At 45.2% G+C, this 23,862-nt stretch overlaps 1 protein-coding gene across 5 annotated transcripts in view; it reads right to left on the bottom strand.

Moving 5' to 3' along the window:
- Positions 1-23,862, bottom strand: part of ddc (dopa decarboxylase) — a 307,592-nt gene that overhangs the window by 96,008 nt on the left and 187,722 nt on the right. For all 5 annotated transcript variants that reach the window (XM_070881160.1, XM_070881159.1, XM_070881162.1 and 2 more), the window contains exons 7-8: positions 21,956-22,022; positions 4,572-4,666 (exon numbers count right to left, since the gene is read on the bottom strand). In XM_070881160.1, the coding sequence (XP_070737261.1) occupies positions 4,572-4,666; positions 21,956-22,022 (162 nt within the window). The remainder of the gene's footprint in view (positions 1-4,571; positions 4,667-21,955; positions 22,023-23,862) is intronic.

The following is a 23,862-nucleotide window of genomic DNA, read 5'->3' as shown; positions in this document are numbered from 1 at the left end:
GTTGGGGAGGGGTTAAACTAATATGGCAGGGGGATGGGAACCTATGAAGGGAGACAGAGGGAAGTAGAATAGGGGCAGAAGCAAAAGATAGAAAGAAGAAAAGTAAAAGTGGAGGGCAGAGAAACCCAAGGCAAAAAGCAAAAAGGGTCACATTACAGCAAAATCCTAAAGGGGCAAAGGGTGTTAAAAAGACAAGCCTGAAGGTTCTGTGCCTCAATGCGAGGTGTATTCAGAATAAGGTGGACGAATTAACTGTGCAGATAGCAGTTAACGGATATGATGTAATTGGCATCACAGAGACATGGCTCCAGGGTGACCAAGGCTGGGAAATCAATATCCAGGGGTATTCAACATTTAGGAAGGATGGACAGAAAGGAAAAGGAGGTGGGGTGGCGTTGCTGGTTAAAGAGGAAATTAATGTAATAGTAAGGAAGGACATTAGCTTGGATGATGTGGAATCTGTATGGGTGGAGCTACGGAATACCAAAGGGCAGGAAATGCTAGTGGGAGTTGTGTACAGACCACTAAACAGTAGTAGTGAGGATGGGGACAGCATCAAACAAGAAATTAGGGATGCGTGCAATAAAGGTACAGCAGTTATCATGGGCGACTTTAATCTACATATTGACTGGGCTAACCAAACTGGTAGTAATGCAGTGGAGGAGGATTTCCTGGAGTGTATTAGGGATGGTTTTCTAGACCAATATGTTGAGGAACCAACTAGAGGGCTGGCCATCCTAGACTGGGTGATGTGTAATGAGAAAGGACTAATTAACAATCTTGTTGGGCGAGGCCCCTTGGGGAAGAGTGACCATAATATTGCAGAATTCTTTATTAAGATGGAGAGTGACACAGTTAATTCAGAGACTAGGGTACTGAAATTAAGGAAAGGTAACTTCGATGGTATGAGACGTGAATTGGCTAGAATAGACTGGCGAGTGATACTTAAAGGGTTGACGGTAGATAGGCAATGGCAAACATTTAAAGATCACATGGATGAACTTCAACAATTGTACATCCCTGTCTGGAGTAAAAATAAAATGGGCTCAACCGTGGCTAACAAGGGAAATTAAGGATAGTGTTAAATCCAAAGAAGAGGCATATAAATTGGCCAAAAAAAGCAGCAAACTCGAGGACTGGGAGAATTTTGTAATACAGCAGAGGAGGACAAAGGGTTTAATTAGGAGGGGGAAAATAGAGTATGAGAGGAAGCTTGCTGGGAACATAAAAACTGATTGCAAAGGCTTCTATAGATATGTGAAGAGAAAAAGATTAGTGAAAAGAAACGTAGGTCCCTTGCAGTCAGATTCAGGTGAATTTATAATGGGGAACAAAGAAATGGCAGACCAGTTAAACAAATACTTTGGTTCTGTTTTCACGAAGGAAGACACAAATAACCTTCCGGAAATACTAGGGAACCGAGGGTCTAGTGAGGAGGAGGAACTGAAGGATATCCTGATAAAGCGGGAAATTGTGTTAGGGAAATTGATGGGATTGAAAGCCGATAAATCCCCGGGGCCTGATAGTCTGCATCCCAGAGTACTTAAGGAAGTGGCCATAGAAATAGTTGATGCATTGGTGATAATTTTCCAACAGTCTATCGACTCTGCATCAGTTCCTGTGGATTGGACGGTAGCTAAAGTAACACCACTTTTTAAGAAAGGAGGGAGAGAGAAAACGGGGTAATTATAGACCGGTTAGCCTGACATCAGTAGTGAGGAAAATGTCGGAATCAATTATTAAAGATGAAATAGTCGCGCATTTGGAAAGCAGTGACAGGATCGGTCCAAGTCAGCATGGATTTATGAAAGGGAAATCATGCTTGACAAATCTTCTGGAGTTCTTTGAGGATGTAACTAGTAGAGTGGACAAGGGAGAACCAGTGGATGTGGTGTATTTGGATTTTCAAAAGGCTTTTGACAAGGTCCCACACAAGAGATTGGTATGCAAAATCAAAGCACATATTATTGGGGGTAATGTACTGACGTGGATAGAGAACTGGTTGGCAGACAGGAAGCAGAGAGTCGAGATAAACGGGTCCTTTTCAGAATGGCAGGCAGTGACTAGTGTAGTGCCGCAGGGCTCAGTGCTGGGACCCCAGCTCTTTACAATATACATTAATGATTTAGATGAAGGAATTGAATGTAATATCTCCAAGTTTGCAGATGACACTAAGCTAGGTGGCGGTGTGAGCTGTGAGGAGGACGCTGAGGGACTGCAGGGTGACTTGGACAGGTTAGATGAGTGGGCAAATGCATGGCAGATGCAGTATAATGTGGATAAATGTAAGGTTATCCACTTTGGGGGCAAAAACACAAAGACAGAATATTATCTGAATGCTGGCAGATTAGGAAAAGGGGAGGTGCAACGAGACCTGGTGTCATGGTTCATCAGTCATTGAAAGTTGGCATGCAGGTATAGCAGGCAGTGAAGAAGGCAAATGGTATGTTGGCCTTCATAGCTAGGGGATTTGAGTATAAGAGCAGGGATGTCTTACTGCAGTTGTACAGGGCCTTGATGAGGCCTCACCTGGAATATTGTGTTCAGTTTTGGTCTCCTAATCTGAGGAAGGACGTTCTTGCAGCGAAGTTTCACCAGACTGATTCCCGGGATGGCGGGACTGACATATGAAGAGAGACTGGATCAACTGGGCCTGTATTCACTGGAGTTTAGAAGGATGAGAGGGGATCTCATAGAAACATATAAGATTCTGAAGGGACTGGACAGGTTAGATGCAGGAAGAATGTTCCCGATGTTGGGGAAGTCCAGAACCAGGGAACACAGTCTTAGGCTAAGGGGTAGGCCATTTAGGACTGAGATGAGGAGAAACCTCTTCACGCAGAGAGTTGCTAACCTGTGGAATTCCCTACCGCAGAGAGTTGTTGATGCCAGTTCATTGGATATATTCAAGAGGGAGTTAGATATGGCCTTTAAGGCTAAAGGGATCAAGGGGTATAGAAAGCAGGAAAGGGGTACTTAGGGAATGATCAGCCATGGTCTTATTGAACGGTGGTGCAGGCTCAAAGGGCCGAATGGCCTATTCCTGCATTTATTTTCTATGTTTCTATGTCTATATTTCTATCATGCTGCATGCTATTGCTTGGCAGTGTCAAGCTCGAGAAAGGACTCTTGACCATGTCGGCCCATGGATGATGAGAGGCCAAAGACATCCAGGAAGGATGGCTTACCCCCCACGGGTTTATAGGCACCATGCTCAGACTTCCAGCTCTGTGAGGAGTAGTGTGTGAGAGGTTACGCTGACCGAAAGGAAGTGCTAACATAGATATGCCATCTCCTACAGCCACACCCATGCCTGCACCGCTCTGGTGGCAGCCTTCAATACTCCCCTCAACAGGTTTCCGAATTCATTGTGGTGAGCTGCATGTTGCACAGCTTGGTCATCATGAGGGGCCAGGCATTGCCAGTGGGGATTGCATGCCCACCTCAGGAGGAGGATGACGAAGAGGAGCATGGTGAGGCCCCATTGGATAGCCACCCCATCCATGGGGGAGGCAGTGTGAAGATGCTGTTGGACCAACACTCGGATGTCACCAGTAATGGACCGGCCCTCCAAAATGGAGGAAACTGAGGGACTGAGCTAACACTGGACATGCTATGTGCCCCCATAAAGGCACATCTCCGGTGAATGTTGGAATGATGCACAAGACACCAATGGCAAATGATGAGTCATAAATGTTACTGTAACAAAGTCACAAAAACACCCCCACCAAAATAAAACCATACAATATACAACGTTATGTTGCAAGGCACTAAACAACAATGACATTTCTTTACCGTCGCAAGTTTCGGCTCGGGCGCATAAAGTCTGTTGTGTAAAGCCTGACTTAACACCAACGCTCCTCCAACTTACATTTTTGCCTAAACTTGCAATTGGAGGCGCAAACTATTTTCAGGCGTTAACTTTAACGCCCCCAAAATCCAAAAAGCTCAAAAACCAGCCTGAGGAGTTAAAACATTTTTTTACAACGCTTGTAGGGGGAACTCCGCAGGATGGTACATATCCATCACAATTTGTGGGCTCTTCGGTGAGTGGGCATCTTAGATGTGTCTTGAGTGGCGCGGATGGGCACCACCGCCATATAAGTCAAGGGATCTTTCCCTGACCCCACAACATTTAATCAAGTGATATCGCTCTCTCTGAAAGTTACTGTCCATGAACTCAAAAATAGGCAACTCCTCAAGAACAGCTCAAATATTTATTTCTACCCTTATGTTTTAGATTTTATTTAATTTTTTTCACTAGAGTCAGCTCAGGTGACAGCAATTGTTGCAACAAGCAAAATAAACTGCTAGAAATACACTACTCATTCACACCTTTGTTAAAATAACAGATATCAAAATGCCATATTAAGTCACTTCATCTTCATTTGCACGCATATTAAATTCTATCCACCTGAGCCCATTTATAAATTTCTCTTATAATGATATAAGCAACATGCATTTTGTCATCTGTAAACATGATAGTTCTAAAATTACCCTCCTTCCTATGGTATATGAATAGTTTGAACAGGAGGGAATCAGAATATTGTATTAAAGGTTGTTGCTCTTACCTCCACTCCATTTAAAAGAGGCCTGAATTCTGGACAGATAAAAGCACTTCCTGCATAGGCGGCATCAATGTGCATCCAGATATTTTCAGAATTACCTGAAATATTACACATGAAGTCAGTCAGGGTGAAATAATATTTTAAACTTTATATAGTGAAGTACAGGTGCATGGAAAGGGAAGGAAATGTTTTACAAAGCGCCATATCTGTCAACAACACATAAGAATATAGAAGATAAAGAACTGTATCTATTAATTGATTAGTTCTGTTAAAAACAGCCTCATGTTAGTTGGATATTTTTAGATCTTTTTCTTTTCCTTTTCCACCCTGACTGATGGACAAATGTCCATTGTATGCAAGTGGTTTGTGTTTATTATTTCAATGTGCATCTTCCAAAATTCCATAGATTCTAGAATGGTTCCCGTGGATTGGAAAGTAGCAAATGTAACCCCATTATTTAAGAAAGGAGGGAGAGAGAAAACAGGGAACTGCAGACAAGTTAGCCTGACATCAGAGGTAGGGAAAATGCTAGAAGCTATTATTAAGGACATGGTAACAAGGCACTTAGAAAATAATAATAGGATTGGGCAGAGTCAACATGGATTTGTGAAAGGGAAATCATGTTTGACAAATCTGTTAGCTGTTTGGATATTAAGGGAATGAAGGGATATGGGCATAGTACAGGAAAGTGGAGTTGAGGTGGAAGATCAGCCATGATCTTATTGAATGGCAGAGCAGACTCGAGGGGCCGAATGGCCTTCTCCTGCTCCTATTTCTTATGTTCTTATGAAAGAACTTGCATTTATATAGCATCTTTCACAACCTCAGAACATCCTAAAGGACTTCACAGCCAATAAATTACATACACTGTTATAATGTAGGAAAACACAACAGCCAATTTCCAAACAGCAAGATCCCACAAGCATCAATGAGATAATGACCAGACATTTTAATGATGTTGGTTGAGGGATAAGCGTGGGCCAGGACAACTACCCTGCTCTTCTTTGAATAGTGCCATGGGATTTTTTATAGCCACTTGAGAGAGCAGATGTGGTTTCAGTTTAACATCTCATCTCCAATATTGCAGCACTAGGTGTCTATCAAGATTATGTGCTCAAGTCTCTAGAGTGGAGATTGAACCCATGACATGTGGGTTAGAAGTGAGAATGCTACCACTGAGCCAAGGCTGACACCTTACCAGACCAATTTTCTTCATCCTAATGCCCCATGTGCACCAGTGTGCTAGAATGAGGAAAAAGGTGCAGAGACCTATTATATCAGCTCACCACTCCATTTGTATATGAGGCAAACTTCCAGGATAGAATGGGCACATACGGAAAGATGCCAATTAAAAGAGATGCAAAAATTTAAATTGTTTTAAAATGACATGGAAGTGATGTTGCAATGCCTTCTGAGTCATTTTCTGCCATTAACACTGGTCACCAGTAAGGGGTAAGAAGAATACTCATCTATGTTTGGACCTAGAATTTCCTAAAATTAATTACACCATAGCTGCATTGTCAAAGAAAATTGCGCCCTCTGGTGGCCTCTAGCCAGAGTTGCACAGGGATTTGCTGGTTCTGCTTATTCCATTCCCATTGGTGTAGGCATTGATGTAAAACCCGAGTAAAATGAGCTGAATTAGCTGGAAACTTATGTTTGTCTTTTAGAAAGACAGTTCAACATGCATTCTCTAGTAGCAGACTGGGCGACAAACATGAGAGAGCAACAGTGCTTGGCTCTTTCATTTCACTCTCCCGTAATTTCACTGAACATGTTAGCAATAATCACTAAGCACCTACACTGTCACACTAACATCTCTATGAAGCACCGCACAAACACAGCTTTAGACCACCTTTCATACCAGGGGATTAAGCCTCCTTTCTTGCAGATCCCATACAGCAACTGGAGGCGCAGGAGTTGGAAGATGATGACAAGAAGGAAGAAGAGGAACTGGAGTTAATATTTCTCCCTAATTGCATATAATGATGATGATGAGGAGGAAAAAGAGTATGTGAGTGGGACATCCCTGTGAAGCTGCTTGCTCTTCCCCAACCACCACCAACTCACCACCTGCTGTATTTGCTTGTCTCACCCAGACTCTAGCTAGATTCTTTCACCCGTAGGAATTTGATAGTGTTACTGAGCATGTGCACCAGGTGATTCAAACTGCATGAGGGAACCAGAGGAGTGTGAAGTGAGTGATGATGTGCCACCATGCCAGCAGAGGCTGAGACATATGTGGGACCCAGAAATCATGGCTACTCACCTGAAAAGAATGTTTCAGGAACATCATACCCACATACAGGCTATAAGGTCAATCTACGAGGATGTGCAGCAACTGATAGGTTACTCTTTAGTCTATGGCTGTCTTTTGTGGCAACATCATGGAAGCTTTGTCTTAATTCATTGTTCCTTGCAGGCATCAATGGAGATAATGGCAGCCTCACTGCAATATACAGCAGATACCCAGCTGTGAAGCTGCAAAGGATCAGTCTGTGTCTCCACCTCCATGGAAGCACAGACTGCAGCTCTGGAAGCAGTAGGGATTGTAACACGGGATAAATTACAGCTTCCAGACCTTGGAGACAGCTGTGTCTCAGGCCTTTCAAGATCTGATATTACACATTCAACCCGCTAATTATTGAGGCTACTGATCCAGGGCTTACTGCAATGGCTGGAGTCTACCTGCCTGATAGTACCGACACCAGCACATGCCACATTTCCAGCCTCCTCCTTTCTAGCACCACGATAGGCAAATGTGGGAGATGAGACCACGCTGCCAAGGAACACCCTCAAGGGATGCAGCCGGCAGCAGCTCTATGCCAGGATTCAACTGCAATGAGGCAAAGGCTATCTCAGTTCTATGGTCCTTCTGTACAGCCTGAGGAGCCAACCACCTCCCATAATCCTGGCCCTCAGGTGCAACTTAGAAGGAGCACTAGAATAGGTGACAGAAAGGCATGTAAACACACTCGGGGAAACACCATGTTAGTAAAGATTAGGGTGATTGTTCGTTTTCACTTTGCAATTATTGTATTAGAATAGACATGGCATTTGGTTATTCATGGAGATTGTAGTCATGCAGGAAAGAGATCACTCATTTGGTGCTGCCTTATTCATTCAGGTGATGATTACTGGCAAGGTCATGTTGCGGCAAAGAGAGCTTTAAAAAATTTGTTTATGGGATGTGGGCGTCCTGGCAAATCCGCCTTCTTGAAGCAAAGGGCCATTAAGAGTCACCCACATTGCTGTGGGTCTGGAGTCACAAATAGGCCAGACCAGGTAAGGATGGCAGATTTCCTTTCTGAAAGGACATTAATGAACCAGATGGGTTTTTACAACAATTCGGTAAAAACTATTACTGACGCTCGCTTTTTATTCCAGATTTATTAAATTAACTGAATTTAATCTGCCATCATGAGATTTGAACTCATGTCTTTGGTTATTAGTCCGGACCTCTGGATCACTAGCCGCATAACATAACCACTATATTACTGTACCTGAACTGATACGTTGTTAAGTGGTAGGATGGGCAGTGGATTGAGGGAATGTTTCTTTACTGCCTAGTGGCAAAGAAGGAAGTCAAGTTGTGGAGTTCAAGGTAGATTGAGTTAGATAGAGGTGAAGACATCTAAGAGGTCCAATTCTGGCCATCACGCTTTAGGAAGGACGTGAAGGCTTTGGAGAGGATACACAAGCGATTTACTAGAATGGTTCCAGGGATGAGGGATTACAGTAACGTCGATAAGCTGGAGAAGCTGGGTTGCTTTCCTTAGAGTAGAGAAGGCTAAGAGGAGATGTTTAAAATCATGAAGGGTTTAGATAGAGTAAATAAAGCAAAACTGTTTCTAATGGCTGAATGATCAATAACCAGAGGGCACAGATTTAAGGAAAGAACCAGATTCTGCCCATTTCAGCAGTCTATGCTCTCCTGAAGTCTGTTACTATTCTCCTTTGCTACATTTCCAAGTTTCATGTCATCTGTAAACTTTGAAATTATGCCTTGTATACACCAAGTCTAGGTCATTAGTATATCAAAAATAGCTTAAATAGCAAGTTTGTGAACTACTCCATGAGTATACTCCTGGGAAGAAAGAAGCTGACAAATAGGTCCAGGCTAGGACTATTGGTACCTCCCAGATCGGTAATGCATCATGTTTTTGTCTATTGAATAGAGCTTATAAAAGAACTTTATGTTGTGGAGAGTTTTGTTGTAGAGTCTTGAACCTAACTTATTTAGGACTATGAACTAAGTTGTAGAAGTGATCAAAATCCTCAAATTTGATAAATCTAATATCACATTGCTGAGTGGATGCTCTATGTGTGCCCTCAATGCAATATGGATGCCAAGGATTGCAACCTAGACCATGGAGAATCAAGCTACCCCATAAAACTATGGCCCTTTCTTCTGCCTTGCTGAAATTTCAATGGTTATGAATTGGGCTGCTCTACTGTGAAGGGCATCAGGAGTCTGATGAATACAGACCCATGCATAACCCTGGCTGATGATGCACAGATACTCCGTGGCTTCCTGAAATGATCGTGTGCCGTAGATGTCAAGGGCAGAGGTGACCTTCATAGCCACTGAGAACATGCAGGTTTGGCTTCAGGTCTTCACAGAGATGACCTACTGTATCTTTGGTGAAGTGCATTCTTCTTATTCAGAGCTCCTCAGAGATGTTCTTCATACTCTGCAAGTATATTCTTTGGGGTTTTGTAATATTTGGTGGGCTGCATTCTCCTTGAATGGTGCCTGACTCTCCAGTAGAATGGGGGCAGAAGCAAAAGATACAAAGAAGAAAAGTAAAAGTGGAGGGCAGAGAAACCAAAGGCAAAAAGCAAAAAGGGCCACATTACAGCAAAATCCTAAAGGGCAAAGGGTGTTAAAAAGACAAGCCTGAAGGCTCTGTGCCTCAATGCGAGGAGTATTTGTAATAAGGTGGACGAATTAACTGCGCAGGCAGCAAGTAACGAATATGATATAATTGGCATCACGGAGACATGGCTCCAGGGTGACCAAGGCTGGGAAATCAACATCCAGGGGTATTCAACATTTAGGAAGGATAGACAGAAAGGAAAAGGAGGTGGGGTGGCGTTGCTGGTTAAAGAGGAAATTAACACAATAGTAAGGAAGGACATTAGCTTGGATGATGTGGAATCAGTATGGGTGGATCTACGGAATACCAAAGGGCAGAAAACGCTAATGGGAGTTGTGTACAGACCATAAAACAGTAGTAGTGAGGTTGGGGACAGCATCAAACAAGAAATTAGAGATGCGTGCAATAAAGGTACAGCAGTTATCATGGGCGACTTTAATCTTCATATAGATTGGGCTATCCAAACTGGTAGCAATACGGTGGAGGAGGATTTCCTGGAGTATATTAGGGATGGCTTTCGAGACCAATATGTCGAGGAACCAACTAGAGGGCTGGCCATCCTAGACTGGGTGATGTGTAATGAGAAAGGACTAATTAGCAATCTTGTTGTGCGAGGCCCCTTGGGGAAGAGTGACCATAATATGGTAGAATTCTTTATTAAGATGGAGAGTGACACAGTTAATTCAGAGACTAGGGTCCTGAAAATAAGGAAAGGTAACTTCGATGGTATGAGACGTGAATTGGCTAGAATAGACTGGCAAATGATACTTAAAGGGTTGACGATGGATAGGCAATGGCAAACATTTAAAGATCACATGAATGAACTTCAACAATTGTACATTCCTGTCTGGAGTAAAACTAAAATGGGGAAGGTGGCTCAACTGTGGCTAATAAGGGAAATTAAGGAGAGTGTTAAATCCAAGGAAGAGGCATATAAATTGGCCAGAAAAAGCAGCAAACCTGAGGACTGGGAGAATTTTATAATACAGCAGAGGAGGACAAAGGGTTTAATTAGGAGGGGGGAAACAGAATATGAGAGGAAGCTTGCTGGGAACATAAAAACTGACTGCAAAAGCTTATATAGATATGTGAAGAGAAAACGATTAGTGAAGACAAATGTAGGTCCCTTGCAGTCAGATTCAGGTGAATTTATAAGGGAGATAAAGAAATAGCAGACCAGTTGAACAAATACTTTGGTTCTGTCTTCACAAAGGAAGACACAAATACCCTTCTGGAAATACTAGGGGACCGAGGGTCTAGTGAGAAGGAGGAACTGAAGGATATCGTTATTAGGCAGGAAATTGTGTTAGGGAAATTGATGGGATTGAAGGCAGATAAATCCCCCGGGCCTGATAGTCTGCATCCCAGAGTATTTAAGGAAGTGGCCCTAGAAATAGTGGATGCATTGGTGACCATTTTCCAATAGTCTATCGACTCTGGGTCAGTTCCTATGGGCTGGAGGGTAGTTAATGTAACACCACTTTTTCAGAAAGGAGGGAGAGAGAAAACGGGTAATTATAGACTGTTTAGCCTGACATCAGTAGTGGGGAAAATGCTGGAATCAATTATTAAAGATGAAATAGCAACACACTTGGAAAGCAGTGACAGGATCGGGTCAAAGTCAGCATGGATTTATGAAAGGGAACTCATGCTTGACAAATCTTCTAGAATTTTTTGAGGATGTAATTAGTAGAGTGGACAAAGGAGAACCAGTGGATGTGGTGTATTTGGACTTTCAAAAGGCTTTTGACAAGGTCCCACACAAGAGATTGGTGTGCAAAATTAAAGCACATGGTATTGGGGGTAATGTACTGACGTGGATAGAAAACTGGTTGGCAGACAGGAAGCAGAGAGTCGGGATAAACTGGTCCTTTTCAGAATGGCAGGCAGTGACTAATGGGGTGCCGCAGGGCTGGGACCCCAGCTATTTACAATATACATTAATGATTTAGATGAAGGAATTGAGTGTAATATCTCCAAGTTTGCAGATGACACTGAGTTGTGAGGAGGACACTAAGAGACTGCAGGGTGACTTGGACAGGTTAGGTGAGTGGGCAAATGCATGGCAGATGCAGTATAATGTGGATAAATGTGAGGTTATCCACTTTGGGGGAAAAAACACGAAGGCAGAATATTATCTGAATACCGGCAGATTAGGAAATGGGGAGGTGCAACGAAACCTGGGTGTCATGGTACATCAGTCATTGTAAGTTGGCATGCAGGTACAGCAGGCGGTGAAGAAGGAAAATGGTATGTTGACCTTCATAGCTAGGGGATTTGAGTATAGGAGCAGGGAGGTCTTACTGCAATTGTATAGGGTCTTGATGAGGCCTCAGCTGGAATATTGTGTTCAGTTTTGATCTCCTAATCTGAGGAAGGACATTCTTGCTATTGAGGGAGTGCAGCGAAGGTTCACCAGACTGATTCCCAGGATGGCAGGAGTGACATATGAGGAGAGACTGGATCGACTGTGCCTGTATTCACTGGAGATTAGAAGGACAAGAGGGGTTCTCATAGAAACATATAAAATTCTGACAGGACTGGACAGGTTAGATGCAGGAAGAATGTTCCCGATGTTGGGGAAGTCCAAAACCAGGGGACACAGTCTAAGGATAAGAGGTAAGCCATTTAGGACTGAGATGAGGAGAAACTTCTTCATTCAGAGAGTTGTTAATCTGTGGAACTCCCTACCGCAGAGAGTCGTTGATGCCAGTTCATTGGATATATTCAAGAGGGGGTTCGATATGGCCCTTACGGCTAAAGGGAACAAGGGGTATGGGGAGAAAGCAGGAAAGGGGTACTGAGGTGAATGATCAGCCATGATCTTATTGAATGGTGGTGCAGGCTTGAAGGGCCGAATGGCCTACTCCTGCCCCTATTTTCTATGTTTCTATGTTTATACATTGCCTTCTTCGACCTTACAAAGGCCTTTGACACTGTCAACCGCGAGGATCTATGGAGTGTCCTCCTACGTTTCGGATGCCCCCAAAAGTTCGTCACCATCCTCCGCCTGCTCTACGACGACATTCAGGCCGTGATCCTTACCAATGGATCCACCACAGACCCAATCCACGTCCAGACCGGGGTCAAACAGGGCTGCTTCATTGCCCCAACCTTCTTCTCAATCTTTCTCACTGCCACGCTCCACCTCACAGTCAACAAGCTCCCCGCTGGAGTGGAACTAAACTCCAGAACCAGTGAGAACCTGTTCAACCTGCGCCATCTCCAGGCCAGATCCAAGACCACCCCAACCTCTGTCGTTGAGCTACAGTACGTGGACGACACCTGCGTCTGCACACATACAGAGGCTGAACTCCAGGACATAGTCGATGTATTTACTGAGGCGTACGAAAGCATGGGCCTTACGCTAAACATCCGTAAGACAAAAATCCTCCACCAGCCTCACCGCACAGCACTGCCCCACAGTCATAAAGATCTACGGAGCGGGCCTGGACACCGTGGACCACTTCCCATATCCCGGGAGCCTCCTATCAACAAGAGCAGGCATCGACGACGAGATCCAACACCGTCTCCAGTACAGCCTTCGGCTGCCTGAGGAAAAGAGTGTTTGAAGACCAGGCCCTCAAAATTGCCACCAAGTTCATGGTCTACAGGGCTGTTGTAATACCTACCCTCCTGTATTGCTCAGAGACATGGACCATGTACAGTAGACACCTCAAGTTGCTGGAGATATATCACCAATGATGTCTCCGCAAGATCCTACAAATCTCCTGGGAGGACAGGTGCACCAACATCAGCGTCCTCATTCAGGCTAATATCTCCAGCATTGAAGCACTGACCAGCTCCGCTGGACAGGCCACATAGTTCGCATGCCAGACACGAGACTCCCAAAGCAAATGCTTTACTCGGAGCTCCTTCACGGTAAACGAGCCAAAGGTGAGCAGCGGAAACACTACAAGGACACCCTCAAAGCCTCCCTGATAAAGTGCGACATTCCCACTGACACTTGGGAGTCCCTGAGAGCATGCAGAAATCAAGTGCAGGCAGCGGAAAGAGCGTGCTGCAAACCAGTCCCACCCACCCCTTCCCTCAATGACTATCTGTCCCACCTGTGACAGAGTCTGTGGCTCTCATATTGGACTGTTCAGCCACCAAAGAACTTACTTCAGGAATGGAAGCAAGTCTTCCTCGATTCCGAGGGACTGCCTATGATTATGATGATGATGATGGTTGATATGGCACAGGCTTCTCCAGGATTTCCACCAATTGTCTGCCATAAACCGTAACTTTGACAGAAGATCATCGGAAACCCTGGACAACCACCATAAATGGCCATTTATGCTGCTGTTCTTGGGTATCTACTGATGTTGCGCAAGAGATTAGGAGAACTGCCAAGGAAATTTTACCCCATCATCCTCATACACAAATCCCTCCAAAGTCTTACATCACCTTATCTTTGTAACCTTCACCAATCTCATGACCCCTTCAATCATCCAAATCATTGAAGTGAGGTGGTTGGGTGTTATGGATGTAGTGTAGCTCCTGAGAGACATCTCCACCATCCTAACATTCTCTTGGTCCTGTACATTTAGTACGGCCAGAGATCTGTGTTGTATTCCATCGAGGTAAGTTGTGAAACTAAATTGAGTAATCATGGTAAAGATCATGAAAGCTGGTGCATTATTGTAAACACTCAACTGGTTCACTAACGGCCCTCAGGGAAGACAGCCTGTCACAGTGGTCTGGTCTACACGTGATTCATGTCTCACAGTATGTTGTTGACTCTTACTATGATATAAAGTGGCTTACGAAACCACTTGAACGAAAAAACTTGCATTAATACAGCACCTTTTATGACTTCAGGACATTCCAAAGTACCTAACTAAAAATGACGTTTTTTTGAAGTGTAGTTACTGTTGCTTTGTAGGCAAATGTGGCAGCCAGTTTGCATATAGCAAGGTCCCACAAATGAGACAAATGATCAGTTTAATATGGTTTTGGAGGTGTTGATTGAAGGATAAATGTTGTCCAGGAAACCTAGAGAAATCCATTGTACTTCTTCGATGGGATCTTTTACATCCACCTAAACAAATAGATGGGGCCTCAATTTAACATGTCATCTGAAAATTGGCACCTCTGACAATGCAGTATTCCTTCAATACTGCATTAAAGTGTCAGCCTAGATTATGTGCTCAAGTCCCTGGTGTGGGGTTTGAGTCGGTCGATGCTGAGAGGCTGTTTCCCCTGGCTGGAGAATTTAGAACTAGGGGGCATAGTCTCAGGATAAGGGATCAGCCTTTGAGATGAGGAGGAGTTTCTTCACTCAGAAGGGTTGTGAATCTTTGGACTTCTCTACCCCAGAGAGGTTTGGATGTTGAGTCATTGAACATATTCAAGACTGAGATAGATAGATTTCTGGACTCCAGTGGAATCAAGGGATATGGGGATCGGCAGCAAAGTGGAGTTGAGGTCAAAGTGAGGAGAACAGAAAAAATCTGCAAAGGAATATAGATAGGCTAAGTGAGTGGGCAAAAATTTGGCAGATGGAGTATAATGTGGGAAAATTGGCAGAAATAATAGAAAAGCAAATTATAATTTAAATGGAGAAAAATTGCAAAATGCTGCAGTACGGAGAGACCTGGGGGCTCCTTGTGCATGAAAAAAAAAGTTAGTATGCAGGTACAGCAAAAGAAGGTAAATGGAATGTTGGCCTTTATTGCAAGGGGGATAGAGTATAAAAACAGAGAAGTCCTGCTACAACAGTACAGGGTATTGGTGAGGCCACACCTGGAGTACTGCATACAGTTTTGGTCTCCGTATTTAAAGAAGGATATACTTGCATTGGAGGCTGTTCAGAGAAGGTTCACTAGGTTGATTCTGGAGATGAGGGGGTTGACTTATGAGGATAGGTTGAGTAGGTTGGGCCTATACACATTGGAGTTCAGAAGAATGAGAGGTGATCTTATTGAAACTTATGAGATAATGAGGGGGCTCGACAAGGTGGATGCAGAGAGGATATTTCCACTCATAGGGGACATAATCTTAGAATAAGGGGCCGCCCATTTAAAACTGAGATGAGGAGAAATGTCTTATCTCGGAGAGTTGTAAATCTATGGAATTCTCTGCCCAAGAGAGCTGTGGAGGCTGGGTCATTGAATATATTTAAGGCAGAGATAGACAGATTTTTGAGCGATAAGAATTATGGAGAGCGGGCAGGGAAGTGGAGCTAAGTCCATGATCAGATCAGCCATGATCTTAATGAATGGCGGAGCAGGCTTGAGGGGCCAAATGGCCAACTCTTGCTCCTATTTCTTATGTTCTTATGTTCTTAGAACATAGAAAAATATTGGCGGACCTATCGACAAAGACCTAGGTGCAGGTGTGGGTCAAAACAAGCCTTAGGCAATCTCAGCCAGTTGACTTTGTAAATGTCTCTTCACAAACCATCTACGGACTGGTTTCCAGGTTGGGAGAGCTGTCCAAAGACTAGTCAACCAACAGCCTGAGCAGGGAATTGCGGGTGGCCCATGAGAGGGATGATGGTGAGAGGAGACATGGAAGTGGGGGCTCTGCTCAATGCGCTCCCACTTCTCCTCCATTGACACCCCCTCAGCCCGAGCCCTATATGCTTCCTCGGATCCTGATGGCCGAGTCTGCCCCTGCACAGTTGAAGGAGGAGCAGATTTTGGCGGGGCCATCACAGGCACTAAAACCCAGAGGACGGATGCTAAAAGTGTCAAAGCAGGGACGTGAGCAGCCTGCCTCTACCTCTGCTGAAGCCACAGGGGTTGTACCTCATAGAAACATGCGGAAAAGAAAAAAGACATAATCGTAGATACACAAGGGTATGCACATGGATATTTGCCAAAATGATAGAACTGAAACTTACCACTATTTATGACACACATAAATTTATTTCTTTGCACTACTTTCCCGTCTTGTCCATTTTTGCCTGCTACCTGGGAAGTGTTTCCGTCACTTGAAGTGAATGGTGAAACATTACTAAACCGCAAGCAATGGGGGTTTGAGTGACAGGAATGGCTTGGCCATTGTAAGACTACTTTGTGGTGTGGCTGGCAGGAGGGCTGGTGGAGGTTGGTACAGCATCTGGGAGCCATATGGCTGCACTGGTGCAAGTTAAGTAAATGGGCCCATTATGACGCCATCCCGGACCTCGTGGGCAACAATGTGCGCCGCTGCTGGTACCATCTCCACCTCAGGTTCCTCCTTCTCCTCTGATAAGACTAGGCACTCTATGCTTTGCTCCTGCTGCAGCTCCAATCCTTGTTGCTGCACTATGTTGTGCCGTGCGCAGCAGATGATGATTCTGCAGACCCTGGCTGCTGCATACTGAATGGCTCCTTCAGAAGTGTCAAGGCATCTGAAGCACATCTTCAGCATGCTGATTGCTTGCTCTATGACACATCTAGTGGACGTGGCCATCGTTATAGCGCTCCTCGGCCTAAATGCTTGGCCTCCTGAATGGTGTCATCAACCACGTCTTCAGTGGTAACCCTTGTCTCCAAGCAGCCAGCTGGTAAGTCTGTTGGAGGTGCGAAGAGCTGAGGGAGGGTGGACTGGCATAGCATGAAAGAGTGATGACAGCTGCCAGGGAATCTGGCGCACACATGCATGATAATCTTTTTATGATTGCAGACGAGCTGCACATTGAGGGAGTGGAAGCCCTTGTGGTTCACAAACATTCCTGGTGATGTGGGGGGCATTGATAGCCACCATGTGCAGTCGATGATGCCCTGCACCCGTGGGAAGTCAGCCAGAGCCGCAAAGCTGAGCATACACTCAGTAACACTGGTTTCATCAGTGGCAAAGTTTACATAATTGGCTGACTTGTGAAACATAGTATCAATCACCTGGGTGATGCATCTATGGGTGGCCGACTGCAGATCCCCGGAAGGAGCCTGAGGTGAAGAAGTTGAGGGAGATGGTGACTTTGACAACCACTGGTAAGGCGTGTCCACCAGGTCCTCTGGGCAGCAGATCTGCTTCCATCAAGCTACAAATGTCTGCGATGACCTGTTGTGATAGCTGGAGCCTCCTGAAGCACTGCTGCTCAGTCATGTCCAGGAAGCTCATCCACTGCCTGTATACCCTGTGCTGGGGATATCGCCTCCGCGCGGTGCACCCCTGTGTTGATCCCCTCTCTCTGGTGCAGCATCAGGTCAGTGAGGATAAGGTTGCAGGTGTTGTTGCTGCTGCTGTGGCTGGTGCTGGGGCTCATCCTGGTCCGATTTTGAGGTCCATGGTGAGACAGCACCCATGCTGATCTCATAGATGCCGGGTAAAGTAGAGATCAGAGGCACAATCCTCCAATAGCAATGTGGTGAGAGTGGCTTCTGAGGTTGCAGAAATCACTTGCAAACTCCTGAAAGCTAAATCTTTCTACAAAATAGTGTCAGCCAGCACCTTTCCATTAGGCATGGAAGCAGGTGTAAGGTGTGAGTATGTATGTGCTTTTCCAGCTTTCACTTAATGATCATCATCATAGGCAGTTCCTCGGAATCAAGGAAGACTTGCTTCCACTCCTAAAATGAATTTTTTGGTGGCTGAACAGTCCAATATGAGAGCCACAGACTCTGTCACAGGTGGGACAGATAGTCGTTGAGGGAAGGGGTGGATTGGACTGGTTTGCCGCATGCTCTTTCTGCTGTCTGCACTGATTTCTGCACGCTCTCAGCGTTGAGACTCAAAGTCCTTAACGCCCTCCCGGATGCACTTTCTCCACTTAGGGAGGCATTTGGCCAGGGACTCCCAGGTGTCAGTGGTGATGTCGCACTTTTTCAGGGAGGCTTTGAGGGTGTCCTTGTAACATTTCCGCTTCCCACCTTTGGCTCGTTTGCCATGAAGGAGCTCCGCATAGAGCACTTGCTTTGGGAGTCTCGTGTCTGACATGTGAACTTTGTGGCCTGCCCAGCGAAGCTGATTGAGTGTGATCAGTGCTTCAATGCTGGGGATGTTAGCCTGGACAAGGACACTGATGTTGGTGCGCCTGTCCTCCCAGGGGATTTGTAGGATCTTGCGGAGACAACGTTGGTGATATATGTCCAGCGACTTGAGGTGTCTTCTGTACATCTTCCATGCCTCTGAGCCATACAGGAGGGCGGGTATTACTACAGCCCTGTAGATCATGAGCTTAGTGGTAGATTTGAGGGCCTGGTCTTCGAACACCCTTTTCCTCAGGCGGCCGAAGGTGTTGAACCTCCGCATCAATGTCTGCTTTCGTTGATAAGAGGCTCCTGAGGTATGGGAAATGGTCCACGTTGTCAAGGGCCACGTGGATCTTGATGACTGGGGGGCAGTGCTGTGTGGCAAGGACAGGCTGGTGCATGACCTTTGTCTTACGGATGTTTAGCGTATGCCTCAGTAAATACGTCGACTATATCCTGAAGTTCAGTCTCAGAATGTGCGCAGACGCAGGCGTCGTCCACGTACTGTAGCTCAATGACAGAGGTTGGGGTTGTCTTGGACCTGGCCTGGAGACATCAAAGGTTGAACAGCTTCCCATTGGTTCTGTAGTTTAGTTCCACTCCAGCGGGGAGCTTGTTGACTGTGAGGTGGAGCATGGCAGCAAGGAAGATTGAGAAGAGGGTTGGGGCGATGACGCAGCCCTGTTTCACCCCGGTCTGGACGTGGATTGGATCCGTTGGTAAGGATCATGGCCTGCATGTCGTCGTGGAGCAAGCGAAGGATGTTAACAAACTTTTGGGGGCATCTGAAACGGAGGACGCTCCATAGACCCTCCATAGTGTCAAAGGCCTTTGTAAGGTCGAAAAAGGCCACGTATAAGGGCTGGCACTGCTCCCTGCATTTTTCCTGCAGCTGTCGCGCTGCAAAGATCATGTCCGTTGTGCCCCGTAGGGGGCGAAATCTGCATTGCGGCTCCGGGAGGAGCTCCTCGGCTACAGGGAGAAGACGGTTGAGGAAGACTCTAGCGACAACCTTTCCAGTGGCTGATAGCAGGAAGATTCCCCTGTAATTGCTGCAGTTGGACTTGTCCCCTTTTTTAAAGATGGTCATGATCACTGCATCTCTGAGATCTCCCGGCATGCTCTCCTCCCTCCAGATGAGAGAGATGAGGTCATGTATCTGCGCCAACAGCGCCTCTCCGCCATACTTTAGCGCCTCAGCAGGGATTCCATCCACTCCTGTAGCCTTGTTGTTCTTGAGTTGTTTTATGGCTTTTCCTACCTTGTGCAACCTACCTTAATGAACTCACATAATGGCCACTGAGTTTCTGCTTCCCTTTCACAGGCAAGGTTCCTGAGGTGCATGAATTCTGTGCGCAGCCAGTTAAAGCTCAAACCTGACACTAAAAAGGCAGTTAATGGTCTGTAAATGAGCAATTAACAACCTCAATGAGGCAGCCTGCCTCTCTCGAGCGGGTCCGTAGCGTGGCTTGAAACGCGTCCCCGTGAAAGACGGAAGTCGGCAGGATGACGGCAGGTTCCCGATGCACTCTCAATTTCAGCGCTTTTAACTGCAGACCTACTCCCAAACCTGCACACTGTCCAATGTGAAAATTCTGGTCTTAGTTCGGGCTCATTGTAGCCTTGATCGAGAAATAGATGATCTGATTGCCAAAGGAGCAGTGAGAATAGCTACCTTCGATATCAAGGCAGCATTTAATTCAGTATGTTACCAAGGAGCTTTAGGAAAACTGAGGTCAATGGGTGTCAATGGGGAAATCCTCCACTGGAATGAATATCCATCCCCTCCATCACTGGTGCACTGTAGCTGCAGTATGTCATGTCTACAGAATGCACAACAGCAACTGACTAACTGACTTCATGTGCACCTCGCACATGACCTCGACCACCAAGAAGAACAAGAGCATCACCTCCAATTTCCCCTCCAAGTTACATACCATCCTGTCTTGGACAAATATTGCCATTCCTTTATCATCATTGGGTCCAATTCCTGGACTTCCCTAACTAACACCATGTGGGCGCATCATTACCACAATGACTGCAACAATTCAAGGAGAAGGCACAACGCCGCTTTCTCTGGGCTACTAGAGACGGGCAATAAATGCAGCCTTGCTGGTATTGCCCACATTCCGAGAACAAATATAAAGTACTCTCTCCCAACCCTCAACAGTCCATGGTGTTTACCACCATAAGAGCGGATGAGTCAGACCATGTTGAGGTGTTCATTTGGCCCTTGTTGGTGGGACGCAACAACTGCTCTTGGTGGACAAAGAAGATATTTCACTCAGTTACAAGTAATGCATGCCTTAAAACAATGTATTTATGTGTAGGAAGAAATGAAGGAAAGAGAAGGAAACAAAACCATTAAGCATGAAAATCAAAGAATGATATAGCCATCATCTTGGGGAGGCCACTGACCTCCCTCTCCTCTAACTCTCTGCCTCTGCGCCTATAATCTCCAGAGCACTCTTGTCATAAATAATCAGGTTTTCTAGCTCTGGCCAACCATCTCCTGTTTGCATGCACTGCATCCTGTTATGTGTAATAAAAGCAGAAAATGCTGGAAATACTCAGCAGGTCAGACAGCATCTGTGGAGAGAGAAACAAGTTAAGGCTTCAGGTTGATGACCTTTCGTCGGAACTGGAAAAAGTTAGAGATGTAACAGTTTTTAAGCAAGTACAGAGGCAAGGAAAGGGGGGAGGGAAGGAAAGAACAAAAGGGAAGGTCTGTCATAGGGTGGAAGGCAGGAGAGATTAAATGACAAAAGGAATGATGGTACAAGGCAAAATGATCTGGTAATGGGGCAAGTAAAGAAACAAAAGATGGGTCTAGAGGAGGTAAAACTGGGAATGTCAGAATCACCAGCAACAGCTGCCGTCTGAAAAAAATGTGGGCAGAGGTTATGATCTGAAATTGGTGAACTCAATGTTGGTGGGAAGGCTGTAAAGTGTGTAATAGAAAGATGACGTGCTGTTTCTCGAGTTAACGTTAAGCTTCATTGGAACAGAGTAGGAGGCTGAATACAGAGAGGTCAGAGTGGGAGTGGGGCGGAGAATTAAAATGACGGGCAAGCTTGGAGTTAGGCTTGCAAACTGAATAGAGGTGATCTGCAAATTGGTATCACCACCATCCATGCCGCCATAATGGTATTACTCAATTTCAGGGTAGCGTTCTCCTCCAAGCTTAATTGCTGAACAAGGCCATTTTACTATCACTGATTTTCCATCAATCCCCTTAAGAGCTGATGACACAGGAAATCCAGCGTGACACTGGCACACTTGGCTAAGTGCTGGAAGTACCATCAAAATATATAATTGAACTAACATTGCATTATGGTGCAGGTCAGCTTGTTGCCCCAATGAAAATATTTGCTTAATGCGCAGAGGTTCTGGCACAATGGCACTGGGACTGTTTTATCTGCTCATCTATCTTTAATCTTATGCAGCAGCTATACATTTATCCCTCTTGCATGTATAGGAATAATGTAGTGTAGCGGGTCAGAGAATCTAAAAGAAAAATACTCAAACGCTAGTCTATGCCTTTATCTTTAATGAGAATAACAGCATAAATATAAACTAAATATATATGAGAAATTCTTACAGATAGGTCCCAGTTCCATAATGTTATCGAATGCACAGGAGGGAGTGGTGCCAAGTGTTGCACAAAGCTGTGGATATAAAGACAAAAAAATAAGGCAATTAGCTGACTAGAGCATCCATTCTCTTTCATTCTAGTCACTGGGATGGGAAAGCTTCCATCTCAGCTGATTATCAGATGGCAGTATTCAAGATCCCATAAGCTTCTATTATCTGGTCTGTGAAGCCTGGGCTGGTTATTTTCTGATTGTGCATTTCTGTGCATTAGTGTTTTCTCCTGTTGGGTGCACTGTTGAGAATTCAACATTGTCTGAAAGATTGGGAAACATTGTTCCCTCATTGGTGGCTTTAGGCCAATGAGGGAACAGCCTTTTCCCCCCAATAAGGGAATAGTGTTTACTGAAAGCCACGGGAAGGTTTAGAAATGCTGCAAACAACTGGAGATGAAACAGCAACTTCAGAGAGTAGGTGGTAGGGAAAATTGCACAGGCAGTGACATCAAATGTGGCAGACTGAGTGATGAAAGCGGAGTGTGATGAAGCAAACCAGGCCAGGCCAGAAAAAGAGGAACCCAGCTGGCCAGTTTTAGTAGTGGGAGTTGGATTTTTACATGCTCGGGTGTTTGACTTTTAATGCATGGACATAAGACTTTCACTAAGCGGGGAATCATTTTATTGAACAGAAGTATGAATTTTTATGTACAGTGAACCCCAAAAATGTATTTTGCAAAACAGAGCACAGACATTGGCACTCTGGTAGGTTGGATAGCGAGCCAGAAGGGTCTGCACATTGTGAAACATGCAGCACATGTGAACGGCAGCAAGTACAAGCACCAACTTCACTCAGGACTCTTTCCTCACTTCGCATCACACACTTGCTTCCCATTTAACACCTCCCTATCCTGCTAGAGAAGCATTGGGAACATCTAGACAATAGCGATCACAACATAATACGGTTTAAGATAATGATTGAGAAAGACAGAAGTAAAGACCTAAGTAATAGGGGCTGAAATTATCCCCTGACTGAAAAATGGTGCACCTACCGATTTTTTTCTTTTTTCTCCGTCCCAATCCATGGAGCGGATAGTTGACCGATATTCAGGTCTTTAACTTTCTTTTTCCGGTCGGTACGGTGTTCACGGCGGCAGCGGGGTGGAAATGCCATTGCAGCGGAGCGGACGTCATTCCCAGTTATCAGCGCCGCACTGATGATGTCAGTGTGATGCGGATGTGCTGCGTCGCGCTGACGCGTCACAACGTCCCTCCCTTTCAGTTAAACGGGAGGGCCGCTGCGAGCTCTGCATGTAGTTTAGTTAGGCCCACTGGGCCACCAGGGAGGGTTTCGGCTGGGCCAGCGCCTGGCACCCAAGAGGAGGTGCCGGGCTGTCTGTTGGCAGCCTGGCCGAACTCATGGCCACTATTGTCGGGCTGATAGAGAATTCAAACAGGCTGCATTTAGACAGACTGTGAAAATTCACAGATCCCCAAGTCAAGGCTGCTACATGCAGTTCAACATGTTGCATTAAGTCATCAATCAACTTGACATTTTAGGACCCTTGGGTAGCGAGCCAATTAAAAGGTTAAAAGACTATTAATTGAGCCAATAAGGTCAAAGAAGACGAGTTCTTTTCTGTAAATTGATCCGGGTATAAGTACAGCCATTTTGACCATGTGGTCTCAGAAGGACAAAGACCTGGCTTAAAGCCAAGAAGCTTGTTGTTGCTCTCTGCCAGAAATAAAGAAATTTAAACTATAATCGGAGTTCGTATTTCATTGGAAATTAAGAGATCTAACAATTTTGGCATCACGAATAGGATCGCTGAGGAAAGAAACTGAATTTTGGACATCGGACCTACATACTGAGGGAAGGACTCCTCTTTATAAAAGTCCTCGGTCAAAAGTCTAAATTCGC

This window comes from Pristiophorus japonicus, chromosome 5 (genome assembly GCF_044704955.1).
Source record: "Pristiophorus japonicus isolate sPriJap1 chromosome 5, sPriJap1.hap1, whole genome shotgun sequence".
Lineage (NCBI taxonomy): Eukaryota > Metazoa > Chordata > Chondrichthyes > Pristiophoridae > Pristiophorus > Pristiophorus japonicus.
Note: the sequence above shows the minus strand (reverse complement) of the source record. Positions and strands in the feature narration are given on the sequence as shown.